General features: G+C 41.2%; 1 protein-coding gene across 1 annotated transcript in view; it reads right to left on the bottom strand.

Moving 5' to 3' along the window:
• Positions 1-18,098, bottom strand: part of CTNNA1 (catenin alpha 1) — a gene marked incomplete in the record, with an annotated part of 2,307,982 nt that overhangs the window by 743,743 nt on the left and 1,546,141 nt on the right. The window contains 1 exon segment of the mRNA XM_044069565.1: positions 14,897-14,989. Coding sequence (XP_043925500.1) covers positions 14,897-14,989 — 93 coding nt within the window.

Below are 18,098 nucleotides of genomic sequence, written 5' to 3'. Positions count from 1 at the left end.
GAAGATTATAGCTTCAGGGGACTCATCTAATTCTAGAGGAGTAGCCATAATCATTGAACAGAAATTCACGGGGAATATTATCGATGAGAAATTTGACATTGAAGGTAGATGGTGCTTATTTACTGCTTCTATTTATGGTCTTGACAATCCTCTTTTAGTTTTAAACATATATAGCCCATGTAATTTACAGCATTTGTTCATTTTTAAAATTTATAATATTCTCACATTATATAAGGACCATTATATAATAACAGGTGGTGATTGGAATGCAGTAATAAATCCAGAAATTGATCGATCTTGTTCCACTGCTTCTTATAATTATCAATCTACTATGGCTCTTAATGATCTGACGATGGAGTATAGCTTAATTGACCCACTACATACTGTAAAAATTTCAAATAGGAATGATATCTATACATATTATTCTAAGTGTTATCGGTCATGGTCCAGATTGGATTTTTTTCTAATCTCTGATTCTATTTCAAAATATATCTTAGATTTTAATATTGAACCTAGATTTTTCTCGGACCATTCAAGAATCTTATTAAAATTAAACAAATACTAATATTAAAAATAAAATCAAATTAAATAAATGGTCTCTGAATAATAATTTACTACTAAATAAAGAAACTTGTAAACAATGTTCCGAAATCTTACAGGAAATGGAAGGTAACCTAGGGTCATCTGATATCCCTTATGATATACAACGGGCGGATTGTAAAGCGAGATTAAGGGGATTATTTATCAGTAAATCGGCCTATTTCAAAAAACAACACTTAAAGAAAGAGGAGTTCTTAAGGTCTAGAATTCTATCTTTGGAAAATCAACTTAGACTGAAACATGACTCTACTATAGAAAAACAGATTTTTAAATGCCAAAAAGATTTAATTTTGCTTCATCAAAATAATCTCTCTTTAGCTGAACAAAAGTTACTTGCCTCATATTCAGAATGGGCTCAGGTTCCGTCTAAACTACTAGCTAGAATTATTAAAATGAATTTTGACAGACCAAAAATCTCATCTTTGTTTTATAATAACAATTTTTATAACACTGATGAGGAGATTATTCAGCTATTCACTTCTCTATATACTGACATATTCAAATTCTTCTAATTTGGCTAATGATAACTACATAAAAACCTTTTTAAATTCTATACATTTCCCTAAATTAAATAACCAACAAAGATTGCTCTCTGCTCCTATATCTTTACAAGAAATCTCGGATTCAATTGAAAATCTTAAATTGGGTAAATCCCCTGGTCCAGATGGTTTCACTCCAGAATTTTTCAAAACTTTTAAATTGGTAATTCTTCCCTTTCTTTTCAGAGTATATAATCATATAAGAGTCAATGATATTTCAGATATTCATTGGAACACATCTAAAACTATTTTAATTCTGAAAAATAATAAAGAAAAATCAGACCCAATTAATTATAGACCTATTTCTTTAATAAATGTAGATATTAAGATTTTATCATCTATTTTGGCTAATAGATTGAAACAGATTTTACCATCAATTATTTCTCAAGATCAATCTGGATTTATGTCCCACAGACATGCTTGGGATAATACATTGTCCTTAGAGTCTATTAGTCATCTTATTAAAAAAGATACAAACCCATTATATGCTTTGATCATGGATGCATCAAATGCTTTTGACAGAGTAAGTTGGACCTTTTTATTTCAGACTATGTCCTGTTTCAATATTCCTTTATTCTTTATAAACTTTTTAAAGGTTTTATGCAAAGATATGTTTACTAGACTTTACATTAATTGTCACTTTTCTTCTCCTATAAAGATTAACAGAGGAACAAGGCAAGGGTGTCCACTGTCTCCTTTTCTTTTTAACATTTATTTAGAACCTTTACTGCTACATATTATTCAGAATACTTTTCATAATATTCCTGGAATTCTTAACATGAATATTTATTTCTCAGCCTTTGCTGATGACCTAGTAATCTACTTTCAAACTCCATTATCTGACTATAGAAAAATAATAAACTCTATTGATTATTTCTCTTCTGTATCGAACTATCTTTTAAATCCCTCTAAAACTTATATATTCCCTTTAAATCACTTAGCACACAAACCATTTCTGTTTTCAGATCATAAATTTCAGTTTACTTTTAGTATAAAATATTTAGGTATCAATATAGAACACAATAATAAATCTTCTTTTCAAAATAATATATATAAAGTTTGGAATTCAATATTATCTGATATAAGTAGATGGGAACATCTAAATCTTTCACTTTTATCAAAGGCTGCCATAATTAAAATGAACATTCTACCTAAATTCCTTTACCATTTTTCATCGTCTGGTCAGATAATTCCGAAATCTTTCTTTGAGTCTGTAAATAAAGCTTTGGCTAAATTTTTATGGTTCCCCAAATCTGTTAGAATTTCCTATTCCAGACTATCAATTTCTAAGGACAGAGGTGGGTTGGGTCTTCCTAATCTATATCTCTACTACTTAATTGTTTCATCTAATAAACTTTTCACTATATCTAATTTTAACAATATCTCTCATATAAATCATTCTTTATGGATAAAAATATGGTATAACTACATCATTTCAAAAAATATAAATCCAGAAGCTATTCCTTTTATCTCTTTGGACATTATATCTACTAAAAATCTGTCTATCTTCATTAAACAAAAGATTAAAGCTTTTCAAATTTTACTTAAACTATGCAATCTAGATAAAATCTCTCATTTTATCCAACCAATTCATCTAAACCCAAATATAATGTTAGATAACAAGACTTTTAACTTAACAAAATATCCTCTAATAAAAAATTTAAAAATTGGAGATGTTTTGAAACACCTTGATTTATCTTTACCTGATTGGCGTAAGATCTTGAAGGTTAACTGGAATTATTCACCAATTCTACGTCAATTAAGAGAAACAATTAAAAATAAGTTTTTATGTATAGATCCTATAGAACAAATAAATAATCTCAGCACGATTATCAGATTGCTATCTTCGTCAGATAAAATGCTATCAAATTCTTATAAGTTGATAAAGAGCTTAATAATGGATCACAATTGCCTTCTATCTAATGTCTGGTTAAATTATAATTCCCGGATATCTGAATGTCAGAAACTCATGGCCATTAGATATACAAAGGAATTTATTCCTTTCAAAAAATTATTGTACACACAATTAATGATTAATAATGATGCCTACTATACCCCTTATAAATTAAATAAATTCAACCCAAACAAATCCTCATCATGCGCATGCTGTTTTCATCCCCAAGCAGATCTCCTTCACATTTTGTGGTACTGTCATTTTTCCCATAGATTATGGACCTCTTTGAAAGTTAGACTGCAGAGAATGGGATACCATAAGTCTACATTGTCCTGGGAATTTGCTATTCTTCATATTCCATTAATTCATCTTTCAAAATCAGATACTCATGTCATCATATTTATTTGCTCCTTATTAAAACTCTACATAACACAAAATTGGATTGATCGAACCAAACTAAATTGGGTGTCCTTTCAGAAAATGGCATATTCATACATTGATGCTCAAAGAAATATAGTTAGAAGTCCAAAAAAAAGACATTAAAAAAGTTAGTGTTAGAAAAAGTTTTAAATATTATCAATAGTTAATGCCTTCAATTCTTTTATTGTTTTTATAATGGTATTTTTTTAAAAGCCTAACTTGTATATAGTGTATATATCTCATAATGTTTTATCTTTATTATATGTAAATTCTCATGAATGATTGTTTTCTTTAGAGTTGCAATATGTTCATTCAAACTTATTGATTCATGTACAAAACTCCTAAATGTCTTGCTTTATATACTTAATAAAAAATTTATTGAGAAAAAAAAAATGGAAGGCCATCTTAACAGCAGGGACTATCACACTATAGACAAATATAAAACAGCTAAAATTGCTACCAAAATACAATACAATTGTCACACAGACTATGAGATCAATGGTACAAACTGATATAACAGTAATACAATGGAAGGTAACACCATGGAAAATGCTACATGTTATAACAATGGGCTATGCTGACAAGATCAGTTCCAATCCTGGTCCTGAAAGCCTGACCCCATCTACTGGAACAGCTGAAATGCCTTGCACTGACAGCATCAACACTGATGTTACCAGGTTTGATGACACCATCAGTGTAGAAGGTGACAGATTAAGGGCTGTGATCCTGAAGGCAAAACCACGCCTGAAGTAGACCCACCTGTTTACACTGACACCTGCAGGCTGTTTTATAGTTTCATTTGTACTGAGTTGGAACACTGGCTGGTAAGAAGTTGTTCAAAGAAATTGTTAGAAATGAAGGCAGGGAAGGAGTGCATCGTCCATCAGTACACCAGATCAAGGAAGAGACAATCCCATCCCCTGCTGCAGCTTCACATACACCCTCATCATCTTCAAACAATGGTCTGCAGTGTGTCAGGGCACCCCAACAAAAACTGCATTACTACCTAAAATTACATGTGCTTGGCCTTAAGAATATTTGGCAGATGAATACTACCTACGCTGTGGTCAGTATCTTCACAGGATTTCACACACTTCACTAATCAGCCTACGCTTTTTAATGCTATTGTATCAGCAGTGACTGTATCTTGCTTAAGACTACTATGTTGAGATACAAAATGATTTCCACGAGTGGGTTGATACCTTTTCAGTGCCACAATACCCTTTAAATGACAATATCCCTTCCCTCAGTAACACTCTACCACTGCTACTTTCCAGTCCAATCTAGCATATTCAGGATACAATTGCTTTACACTTAAAAATAATCAGCCATACTATTAAATTAATAGAAGTCAGCAGTCTCTCATTAAAAGACTGAAGTTAACAATTATAATCAATCCACCAGTTTTATGTAATTACCCTATTATAATTCAACAAACCACTAACCATAGCACAGGCATTTCAAACTGAGTACTAAATACTTAAAGGAGTTGGGCAATAATACAACTTGAAAATTAAATACGCAAATAAATATATTCTTGCACAGGGAAATATAAAATAAAAATAGTTTTAAACAAAAAATGGCATTACACTGACTTTCACCTAGCCGGTCCTACTACTAACTATAATCTATCTGCTGATTTAGTGGTTGAAAAAGACAGACAGGCAAAATGTCTAGATGTTAGTTAACTGATCTAGGCAACTATTGTCTGCTCTCATCTAAATTCATGAAAATGCTCCCCATCCAAAAGCACAATGAACTAGCCTGCTGCACTGAACTTTTAGGGAAGTGTCATGTGACCTGAAAAGACCCTCCAGGAGGTGTCCTAGCACACACCTATTTTAGTGATAACTGTGTGTGTGTGTTTGTTTTATACTGAATGATGCTCACCTTCAAATGATATAATCTACCATCCACAACTCCTTTTTCCCATATGGGAGAAAGGTATCACTTCAACAGTGACAATCATCTAGAAACAATGTTCACACCACTGGGCAGTGACACCACTTCCTGCAAATTTAAAATTCTGAATCTAAACACCATCCAAAGCACTGTGGCTTAAATAACCAGAAAGTTCCAAACCAGTTAAGGTAATCTATCTTTTTTTAGGAACCAACACCTTTCAAAGTTTAGCTGCATCATTTTTTTTTCATTATCTTTCACATCTTTGCTGCATCTTTACTGAAATAACAGCTACAAGTTTTGTAAAGCTTTTCACATTTTTCTCCTTTGCTACATTTTTACTGAAACAATTACAGAGTTTGTACAGCTTTTCACAAAGGGTACATGCCTCCCAAGTACAGTCTCAGATATGTATGATGTAGTATCTTGTCTACTAATCTTTGCTTTACCGCTATGACTGGAAGCTACAAACCACCTGTCAGTGAAGCCACAGAACAACACGTGAATTCTTTCATCCTAGGATTTTTGGTTGGTGCAGGCAGAGTGTCCTTGGAAGATGCAGGTTTATCTTTTTTCCCCACATTATCCAATCTATAAGAATCAGAAAAAACTGGATCATGCCAGATCATCAAGGGAGATGACCATGCAGCAACCCAAGAGGAGAAAGTCTCTCTTGTGGAATTTCATCAAGAAACAAACCTTTCCCACCTCGTAAAGTTCTGGAATCAAAAGCTTAACTCATTCCCTCCAGTACAGCTCTTGATTGTGCACCTTTAACTCCTAGTGGGCGTGGCTTGAGTCTTTAAAAAATAAAGTTATCACCTTACAATTCTAACAAATACTCATTGATATAGGTCAAATATCAATACAATTGTGTTTGCCATCATGTATGCTTCAAGATAAAATATTCGGATACCTCGTATAGGGCATGGTTTTGGAATTATTAATGCAAATATGAACAAGCAATATTTGACGCCTAGAGGAGCAGTAGGCGGTAACTGCAGACGCACCTGGAGGCGTCACTCGGCTGTAATGAGTATTACATTGTTGATTTTAATGTCCTGCCCCTAAGAAATACTACACATGAAGTGTACCTGTGTTAGGAAGAACTTTTATGAACATATTTGAAGCATTTTTAAAAACTTTACCATTCATAACTGCAGAGTTATTTAAGTACCAAGCACTGGTATCAGGCTTGTCAAGACACTAATGGACATGCTGTACAACCACTAGTGTCTGATTACCAGGTTTTATCCCAGAAGATTGAGGTTGCAGTGTCCCAGAGATTTCTTCTTACACACACACACACGTTACATAAAACAGAGTTGGAGCAGTTTCACCCAGTTTCAGATGCATAAAATAGAGCTGGAACAGTTTCAGATACATAAAACAGAGCCGGGGCAGTTTCAGGTGCATAAAACAAAGCCGGAGCACTTCCAGGTGCAAAAAAACAAAGCCGGAGGAGTTCCAGGTGCAAAAAAACAGAGCTGGAGCAGTTTCACTTATATAAAACGGAGCCGGAGCAGTTTCACTTGCATAAAGCAGAGCTGGAGCAGTTTCAGATACAAAAAATGGAACCAGAGCAGTTTCAGATACAAAAAAATGGAGCTTACTGTGGGTGACTCTCTGGCAGCAATGATGTGATTCCCGCGCAAGTTTGTGTTTAAAATTCCCGTGATGCATGCATGTCCTCCTTTGGGTCTTAAAACAGCTGTAAAAGTGTGGGGGGGTGGGAGCTCCCTTCCCCCCTTCCCCTCGCTCTATGGTTCCAGCGCCTATGTTTTCCTCATAATAAAACTTGCCTTAAGCTGCACAAACAATGAAAAAATTATAAATAACACTGCTCTTGGCCTGTCCATAGAGTCAAGAGAAGCAGAAAAGAATCAAGCCACAGATTCACGCACGTCTTCAGGAAAAAAAACAAACAAAAAAAGAACAAACGATTGGTCTGCCTCTACTTCATTAATGAAGAAAGCAAGGAGGATAAGAGGCAGGCGTGATCAGTGTTTGATACTAGCAGCAGATGCAGGGGGGAGGGACTGGAAGAACACAGCAGGGGGCAGTGCTATGCGATGGAGTCATGATTTGGACTACGGAAGTGGGGGAGGGCGCAAAAGCTGCAGTACAGGGCACCAAGAAGTGGGGAAGAACACACATTTTACATGCTGATGAAGTAAAGCAAGTAGATAAAATTGGGCCCTTTATGTGGTCAGCCTGAACGGCGCCCTAGGTGGTTGCTTAGTTCGCCTATGCCTTGGCCGGCCATGTTTATACATTCATAGGTAAATACTAGACAAGCTGCCCTTGCAGACCATTTGAAGCCTAGCAAATTTCCCTATCCCATTTGGTATCACACTGGCCTTACCCATCCTGTGGTCAATAATTATATACTACCCCTAGTGAGAATAAATGGGATCAAACCATATACAATTTGAGGGGAGACGTGCAGGAGTTGCATCTGCCTGTTAGTAGTAGAGGGAGCAGTCCTGGTTTTCTGTTTCCCATCCATAGATGTAATCTGTGTTTGAATATGAACAGGGAAGAACTTTGCTACAAATGGATGGGAAATCCATTTCAGAGCAGCTGTATCTTTTTCGATGAGATGTACCCAGACTCACCAAATTTGTTTTGCAAAGGATGGTCTGTGCGTCTCCTCTCTAGGCTTTCTAAATTAGCCACCCCATAATACATTTTTTTAGGCAATGCCAAAGTGACAAACCCACCAACATAGCAAAACTAATTTAACATAACCTCAGAGTGTTACTGCTCAATGCAAGTAGCTTACACAAAACATACTCGCTCTCCAAGCCCTCCTCACACTCGAGAATATAAACAACTGTGCAATTACCCATGGTTTAAAGTGACACAGTACCCTGGCAGTGCAAGGTTTCAGTGCCTCTACACCTTTAGATCAATAGCTGCACAGAAAAGGGCTAAAGGAGGAGGAGTCTAAATATACATCAACAAGCATACCACTAGGGTGGTCATACAGGATGACGTGCTGGATTTCCTCCAAATGCAGACCATAGACAAAATCCCATACCATACCCAAGCCAACTACAGGTCACCTTCCATGTCCCAAGAAGCTCACAATGCATACTTGGACCTAATGAAGACATTTACTATCCAAACTAATACCCTACTCATGGGAATGCTACACAGCCTCAAATCTACAGATAGAGATTCCTGGACTTCATTAATGCAACCTCCCTTGATGAAATAGTGAATACACCCACAAGAGGCTCCAGTATATTGGACTTGGTGGTTACAAATATGGGAGAATGCTGTGCCACCCTGAATGTCTCATCCTCCCTGGTAAGGCCCAATCATAAAGCAGTTTCCATCAAAATAAGAATCAACCCCATTAAAACCAGTTAGTAAATCTTCCAAGGCAATCTACCTTTGACTAAGTGAAGGACTGTCAAAATTCAATGCTCCATCCAACCCAGAGAACACAGAAGTCTATGCTGAATTGCTCTCAGAAACTCTGACCAACCATGTCAATGGCTGGTGTTAACTACCAGATGCCAGCCCAGGACAACCCTAGAAACAAACCACCCTCATGGCATCCCAAATTAGACAGGATACAAAACAAAAGGATAAAAAATACAGTAGCGTCTCTATTATCTGAAACATCAATTATCCGAATGCAGTCTTCAAAGTTTTCAGATAGGAAAAATCGCTGCCTCTGTGCGGTTTAAGGAAAAATCAAAGTCTGAATATGTAAACGTTATACATATTCGCTTGTGCATTTTTTTTTTTTTTTATTTATAGTTTGTATCCCACTCGTGTACAAAATATTCTTTATTGTCCACTGGAATCACTAAATGGTTGAAATGTGCATTCCCTGTGTGCAGGAAAAAAACGTTTTTATCTGGTTCAATTATGTTTGATTATCTGAACAGTCTGATTATCCAAACTACCTTAAGTCACAATTAGTTTGGATAATTGACTCACTGCCACTGTATGGCAAAAATCAGGAAAGGTAATTCCCATAAATGTCTCTTCAAAGTAAACAGGCAAATAAGAGGGTTAATTAGGTCAAGCAAAGCCAGCTTTGAGGTTACGACAGCCTCCCAGGTAAAAGATAACCCTAAGTGTAACCAATAATAAATGGCATCTGAATGTACAGCCAAAGAAACTAACAACACACAAGAGGCTCACATAGTGTGATGGAAGCGATTCCAACAGGAAACAGCAAATCCAATGAATAAAGCAGGTCCAAAAATGAATACTGGTAAACACTGATGAAACAGTTTAAGGCTCAAATAACCTTAGACATAAACCTTTGTGTAGAGTTCCAATTCTTGTGCGGTGATGAAAACAGGAATACAAAGCACCTGTGTAATATATAAAATGAAATTTACTCCAAATACAAACAACTGGTTATGCACTTTCATCCTCTCTCATCAGTACCAGTGAAATACTAAAAACATTTGATATCAGTAAGTAAGTTAAATGAGGTAACTAAAGAAATGCAATGCTATTATGAATAAGTCCAGTGTCTTAGGCAAACAAACCGGAGCTTAAGAATATTCCAGCTCCTGTGGACAATATTGTTGAAGTTTTTGAAGTCAGAATTTAAGTGACCACTAAAGAATTGGTATATTTGATGGAATCTATCTGTGTGTGCCCTGTATGGGGGGGGGCATGAATATTAGGGGAATGATCTGCGCCTAAAAGTGGCAAAAATTAAATACCCCAACCTCTGGAAACCTCCTGTCAAATGGTGTAGCCCCTTTCCAGAAACATGTTATAGATGTGCTCACATGTCATAAGCAGAACTCATTCTTGCCGCCCTTACTAACTGATCCTTAAATATATTCCTTTTGAATGACAGGGGGTAGCAACTGTTGAAAAATGTTGGAAAAAGTGGGTTTCTTAAAAATAGATGACTGGAAACAGTTGTGTAACTTGTCTTTGCAGATACGGACATCTGGATAATTAACCACCTCCTTTGTGTGTAAGTAAATCTGAGGAAGGATGTTGTGGTGGTCAAAAATGTGACAAATTCGAGTATCCCTTGGCATGGGGAGTTCCAAAAAAATATATCATCCAAATATCATAGGTACAAGTGCCAAGAGTCAGAATATGGAGAGCTTAAAATATAAGTTTTCTCCTGCCCATACATGACTAAATTGACATATATTGGTCACAGGTTCTGCCCACTGCCACCCCCCCCCAAACTTGACAATAGTATTCCCACTCAAAGAAAATAAGAAGTTATGTACTCACCATAATGTTCCATCTGAGTAGGTAACTTCATTTGTCAGCAACCTGTGGGTATCGGATCCGAGCTCTCAGCTCCTCCCATTTACCCATAATACCCTGCTACCTCCCTCCAGTACTCAGATCGAGTTTGCCAAATATGCACCCAACAAAAAAAACAACCATCTAAGACATTCGAAAGAGGAACACTAACCTGATGCATGACAAAGGAAAACCTTCCGTCATGGACAAAGCCATGAAACAGGCTAGGGGAAGGAGGGGGGGGTCGGTTGCTGACAAATTAAGTTACCTACTCAGATGGAACGTTATGATGAGTACATAACTTCTTAATCTGAAGTAGTTAATTTCATTTGATCAGCAGCCTGTGGGACAGAGTCCCCAGCTACCAAAAACCTTGGGCGGTCCCTCAAGGAAGGATATTCCGGAGCACTGCGGAGCCAAATGCTGCCCTACCTCTGGATATCAGATCCAACTTATAATGAGACATGAAGGTATGAGAAGAGGACCAAGTAGCCGCTGAGCAGATGTCATCTAGAGGAACTTTTGACCAGAATGCTGCAGAAGTAGCCATAGAACGGGTAGAGTGGGCATGAACCCCCAAGGGGGGTATTCACGCTTATTTAGCTTCCGGCCGGCCTGAACTCTTGGGGGTTCATGCCCACTCTACCCATTCTATGGCTACTTCTGCAGCATTCTGGTCAAAAGTTCCTCTAGATGGCATCTGCTCAGCAGTGCTCTGACTCCTAGCCGAAAGCAGAGAAACCTTCTGGACAGTCTGTCCATGAGAATGTGGCAGTACACATCCTTGAGGTCTATGGAGCTCATCCATTCTCCTGTAGAAGAGGGAGAATAGATTGCAGAGTGACCATCTGGAATTTCTCTTTGACAATGAACAGGTTTAGAGTTGACAGGTCGAGAATTGGCCTCAAGTCCCCCGTCTTTTTTGGCACCAAAAAGAACCTGGAGTAATTGCCTAACCCGGATTGCTCTGGGGGGAACGTGCTGGATGGCCCTTTTTTCTAGCAACTTCTTTATTTCAGAAGCCGCAGCCCTCCCTCTGATTGGGTGGGACATCGGGAAGGCGCTTTGTTTTTGGGGGAAGATTCAGAAAGGGGATAGTGTAACCTCTGGATATTATTCGGAGCACCCAGCGATCTATCGTAATGGACTTCCCATCTTCGTAGGTGCTCCAAAAACTGCCCCCGACTGCCTGCAGAGAGGGACAGCTGGGCAAGCCCTCAAGGCTGCTGTGCGGGTCGGTCTGAGAAGGGTTCTCTGGACCCGAAATTCTTTGGCCCCCCCCTCTGCCTCTGGGCCAGCGTCCACCTTGTCCTCCTCTGCCTCTGAAGGACGAAGGGTCCGGAGTGGGATGGGACTCCTGGGACTTCCAGAACCACATCATCTTTTGTCCTCTCTGGTTCCTTGAGAAGGACCTTTGAGGATTCAAGAAGCGGATCCAGACGGCAGACAGCACCTTCCCGTCTTTCTCGCTCTGGAACAGCATGTCACGGACGGTTTTGCCAAATAGCGTTGAACCATCAAAGGGAGCGTTCGTGAAGGACGCCTTGAAGGGTTCTGTAGTCGCAAAGGCGAAGCCAGGCGTGGTGCCACAAGGCGACCCCTGCCCCGCTGGCTCTAGCCGCTCTCTCCATGGCATGGGAGAGAAGCCGCATGGAAGTGTTAGAAATTGACTTTAGAGTGGCCATGCAAGCCGAGAAAGTCCGTTTGTCCTCGGCTGCCATGGACTATGGGGGAGCTCCAGCATATTCTTTTATCAGATCCCACTGGAGTCTAATGACATGTGCCAGATAATTCAGCACCCTTATAGAAAAGGGGGCTGAAGCAAACATCCGCTTTCCAATACGGTCCATCGTCCGAGACTCCTTATCAGGGGGATGGACCGAGGAACTTTCTTGTGCTAGTTCCTTCTTAGTGGCAGCCGCCACCACCATGGCATCTACTGGGGACCCTTTATTCCATGCCTGTTTGTCAGGGGGAGGACTAAGAATCTTGTCCGGTCTTCTAGGGATTGGCTCCACAGTGTCCGGCTCCTTCCAAGCCCTGGTAGTAATCAAGTCTACCAGGGGATCAATGGGGGGGGGGGGCCCAAGAGGTAGATGGGCCTGTGAACGCCTCCAGAAACACAGACTCATCAGAGGAAGGTTTTTGGGCTGACCACCCCCCTGTAATATGCATTTCCATAATGTCCCCAAAGGAAACGTCTTCAGGGGTGACCTTGGGGAACCTTCCCCTTCCTCTAAGTCTGTGTCCTCCATGAGGGACTCGGGGGAGTCCAAGTGCCTCCTCTTGCACTTTCATTTGTGAGGGACCTCCTTGGCGGGACTGTCTGAGGAGGCCTCACCAACGGGGTCCTGTTCCACTATGGGAACCAACTGGAGCGTTGGCGCAGGCTGTCCCTGGGGCCGGACGATGGATGACAGGCCCAAATGCGAGGGAGTGAGGGGTGGATCCGCAGCCCGGACCGGGAACCTGGAACTCCTTGACAGCACCCTCTCCACCACGTCTACAGCCGAGAGCGAGCTACTCACCCCTGGCTCAGAGAGTAGCCCCCTCGGCTCCGATGTGAGGACCGGAGTCGGAGTTGACGCGATCAGATCCGAAAGGGTAGTGTGCTCCGACCAGAACGGAGCTGAAGACACACTGACCCCTGCAGATCCGAAGCTCGGCTCTCGGCCCCAAGAGGTTGGATCCGACACGCTCGAGGGTACGGTCGGCGTTGACTCCCCGGATCCGAGATGGCTTGGATCCAAAGACTCCGAAACCCGATAGTGAATTGAAGAAGGAGCAACTGGGGCATAGAAAGGGGCGAAGCCCCCCCCCCCCCCGGAGGGGGGAGGGAGACACGAGCACCTCCATCTGCATTTGGGCCTGCAGAAATCGACGCATCATCCGGTCCATATCAGCGTCAGACATACTTCGAGTAGACCTTGAACAGGTCATCGAGGCGGGCTGGGAAGGCCACCTAGATGACCTCGAGGGAGACCGGGACTCCTCCTCCGGCTCTGGAGAAAAGCGGGGAGAATGGAGCCGAGAGGGGGAAGAACCGGAGACCCTCCTGGGAGAGCTAACTAATTTAGCAGGCGGAGCAGAGGGGTGAGACTCCGCCCGCCACTTGTGGCTCTTGTGCCGGTCCTTCTCCCCAAGCCTTTTCTCTTCGCTATAAAAAAGAGTCCCCCTCTCCCTGGGACACAGAGGGAGGTTGAGTCCCTGCCAAGGGAGGGGGGAGCTGAAGGCTGGACAGCCGCAGCTGGTGCCGCTGAGGGAGAGGAGGAAGAATTATCCACGGGAAAGAGTCCCGCCAGGATTAACTTATTCCTCCTATCCCTCACAGCCCGGGGGTTAAAGGCTGCGCACACTTGGCAGCCCAAAGACAAGTGGGCCACCCCCAGGCAGAGAACGCACTGAGTGTGGCCATCCGCTGGGGACAGCTTATGACCAAACTCAGTGCATTTAGAAAAAAATGGCCTTCGGCCCCTCAGCCATCGCACGTTGAAACACGCCCACACACACAAGAAAGGGGAGGGAAAAAACTAAAACTCTACACAATTTACCACAAAAAAACTACGAAAAATACAGATACAGAAAACTAAGGGCCTACTAGACTCACACACACAAAAAAAACTTTGAGAGTTTTAAATAGTTTTAGACACTCTCACCAATGCCAAGAGCTCTCCACTTAAGCTGTCAGAAGGCGCGGCAAACGAGATCTGAGGACTGGAGGGAGGTAAGCAGGGTATTACGGGTAAAGGGGAGGAGCTGAGAGCTCGGATCTTTTAGCTTGGAAAGCTGCCGGCTCGGATACGAGGTTGGATCGGATACCCACAGGTTGCTAATCAAATGAAGTTAACTACTTCAGATTATAATTATTGCATAAAATTAATTTCATGAGGGAGAGAATAAAACAGATAACACCACTTGAAAATGTACCGGTCAAAAAAAAAAAAAGTAAAAATCTTTTTAGGGAAGCTGCCATCAAACTGCCACAGACCACTTTACTGGAACATCTTGCAAAGTCACAATACAGTTAGGAAAAGCGGCTCATTCTCAGCAAGTGCTATCTTGACAAAATGAAATTGCACAGTCAGCCAGCCCAATATAGTCTGTAGTGGTAGCAAAAATAGTTGGGGTTTTCCTGTGTTACTAACAAGCATTACATAGATCTCACTGTCTCAAGACTCCACACTCATCTAAATGCACAACATATTAAAAGACTTGATAAACTTTTCCATACATTTTGACTAATATTACATATTTGAAGCCTTCTGACTTCTTGCATATTTCTGAATCTTACCTGAGGGCACAGAACCTCCAACTGACCAGCTGACATGCGAACCAGCTTCACGCCTTCTTCATTATTTGAAATGGAGCAAGCCAGATTAGCCACCTAAAGAAACAAGGTCAACATGGGAGAAGTATGGTTAAATTTCTGGTAAAGCACTTTGCAATACCCTTAATAAATCTACTTCATCCACTGCCTGTGAAGTATGCAGTGGTATATTTGGTTCCATGACAAAAACTAATTCATTTCTGATCCAGATTATAAAGTGGCAGTCATAACAGAATTGAGAAAGTACAGTTTTGTACCTACCATAAATGTAGATGTCCGATAGGTATGCATCTGCAGTCATAACATAAGGGTTGTCCTGCCTCAGGCAGCCCTTCGGTCGGCCGGATTCCAAAGTCTGGGTCTGGCCTCGGCTGATGTCACACTTTCCCCGACGTCAGAGCGTCTGGGGTATAAAAGCATCAGCCGACGCCATTTTCCTCAGTTTTTCTTGCCCCAGATGCCAGGTGCCCTCTAGGAAGGCTAAATTTGGATAAATACTGAAAATTTCCAAACATTTGCAAATTATATACATGTATAAACAAACAAATACACCATAATAGATTCCCCCAGCTAGCTAGAAGAGGGGTAAGCACCCTAGGAATACCACAGAGGGAAAGGAGGGAGGGTAATCCCGACTGCAGATGCATACCTATCGGACATCTACATTTATGGTAGGTACAAAACTGTACTATGTCCTTCAAGGATGCATCTGCAGTCATAACATATGGGTAGAATACCATAGCCAATCTAGGGGAGGAGGTACTAAGAAAAGGATGGTGTAGTTAAGATCCCCTGCAGGACTGCAGTTGCAAACCCTGCTCTGGATCTAGAGTATAAAGGTAGATTGTAATGCTTGGCAAAAGTATGCACGGAGCTCCAAGTAGCAGCTTCTAAAATGTCCTTGGTAGCCACCCCCCCGTAGGAAGGCTGTAGTGGTGGCCGTGGCCCTTGTGGAGTGAGGCCTGATATTTTCAGGAACTGTCTTTCCATGAAAGGAGTAGCAAAAGCGAATGCAATTTCCTATCCATTTTGAAATTGTCTGTTTGGAAATTGCTCTTCCTTGCACCCCAGTTGCATATGCTACAAAAAGTTGGTCAGTTTTTCTGCTAGTTTTTGTTCTGTCCAAGTAGTAGCGTAGTTGTCTGTGTATATCCAGGGTGTGCAAAAATTTTTCCCCTCTATTCTGTGGATTAGGGAAGAACGTAGGCAAGTGAATAGCTTGGTTCAAGGATACCCTAGATACCACCTTTGGTATAAAAGTAGGATTGGTTCTTAGTGACACTCTGTCCTGGTGGAAAATAAGAAAAGGCTGCACTGCCATTAATGCTTGTAACTCAGATACTCTTCTTGCTGAAGTGATTGCCAGAAGGAATGCAGTTTTCCAAGATAGAAACTGTAGATCCGTTGATGCTGATTGTTCAAAAGAAGGTAGTGTCATTTTCTCCAGCACAAAGTTGAGATCCCAGGCAGGTAGAGGGGGTCTTCCTTCTTGGAGGTTTAATATTTTTGATCCCTCTCAGAAATTGTCTGAGGAGAGGGTGTGAGAAAATAGGTGGATCCACATTGTATTCTGCTGAAATTGCTGAAGCATGAATCTTAATGGAGGAATAGGATAGGCCATTGTGGAACAATTCTGCTAAGTATTCTAGGATATGTGTTAGGTTTGCCACTGTGACATCTATGCCCTTTGATGTGCTCCAAATGAGAAATCTCTTCCATTTAGCTGAGTATGTCTTCCTTGTGGAAGGCCTGCGAGCCTTCAGGATAATGTCCTTCACCCTCTGAGATAAAATAGTTTGATTGGGGTTTAAGGAATTTTCCAGGCAGTTAGCTGCAATGTTTTCAGGTTGGGATGCAGGGTCTTGAAATTGTTCTGCGTCAGAAGAAGAGGCCATAGGGGGAGAGGCCATGATTTTGCCTGAGACATGCCTCTCAATAATGGATACCAGTGTTGTCTTGGCCAGTCCGGAGCTATTAGTATCACTTTTGGCTGTTCCTCCCTGATCTTCAGTAGAACCTTGTACATCAATGGGAGAGGTGGGAAGGCATATACTGTTAGGGCTTTCCAGCTGAAAGAGAGAGAGAGTCCACCCTCCAAGCTTGTGGGTGGTATGTCCTTGAGCAGAATGTCTTCAGTTGATTGTTGAGTGGGGAGGCGAACAAATCTATCTCCGGCATTCCCCATGTCTTTGCTATGAGTTGGAAGATGTCTGTGTGCAGCATCCATTCGTGTGCATCCACGGTAGTTCTGCTTAAGCTGTCCGCCAGTGCATTTTCTTTCCCTGGCACGAATTGGGCCTGTAGTTGTATATTGAGATTCAGGCATAGTTCCCACAGATTCATAGCCATCCGGCATAGAGGGTAGGAATGTGTGCCTCCCTGCTTGTTTATGTACCACATGACCGTGGTGTTGTCTGTTCTTATTAGCAGGTGTCCTTGTTGGAGAAAGGGTTTGAATGCCTCGATTGCATGCCTCACTGCCAGCATTTCCTTTTGGTTTATGTGCATGCTTAGCTGTCCTTGAGGCCATAGGCCTTGGATACATTTGTCCTCCATGTGTGCTCCCCATCCTCGGTCTGAGGCGTCCGTGGTGATGGTCTGCCTTGGTTTTGGTTTGTTGAAAGGCAACCCTCTGTTGGACTGGCAGGCCTGAGCCCACCACAGGAATTCCTTTTGAAGGCATGGAATGATTGGTATCATGGTTTCTAAACTGTGACTGTGCTGAGACCATACACTCTGGAGGTACCATTGTAATTTCCTCATATGCAGCCTGGCATGTGGTATTAGAATTATGCAGGATGCCATGTAACCCAGGGCCTGCAGGATTTTCCTTGCAGTAAGCTGAGTTTGTCTTGTCAGAGTCATGAAGTAATCTGGAAGTTGTTTTTGTTTTTCTTCTGTGAGAAAGGCCATTTGGGTGGTTGTGTCCAGATCTGCACCCAAAAAGGTTATCCTTTGGGATGGTACTAGTCTTGACTTTTGGATGTTGACTGTGAATCCCAAGGTCTGTAGTAGGTGTATGGCATAAGCCAAGTCCTTTATCAAAATTTCCTTGTTGTCCGCTTGTAGTAGGCAGTCATCCAGGTATGGGTAAATTTGAATTCCCTGTAGTCTGCAATGTGCAATTACTGATGCCAGGCATTTCGTGAATACTCTGGGCGCAGTA

The sequence above is a fragment of the Protopterus annectens genome, chromosome 4.part0, assembly GCF_019279795.1.
Source record: "Protopterus annectens isolate FY-2018-M chromosome 4.part0, PAN1.0, whole genome shotgun sequence".
NCBI classification, from domain to species: domain Eukaryota; kingdom Metazoa; phylum Chordata; order Ceratodontiformes; family Protopteridae; genus Protopterus; species Protopterus annectens.
The sequence above is the reverse complement of the archived record's forward strand: the minus strand, read 5'-3'. Positions and strand labels throughout refer to the sequence as shown.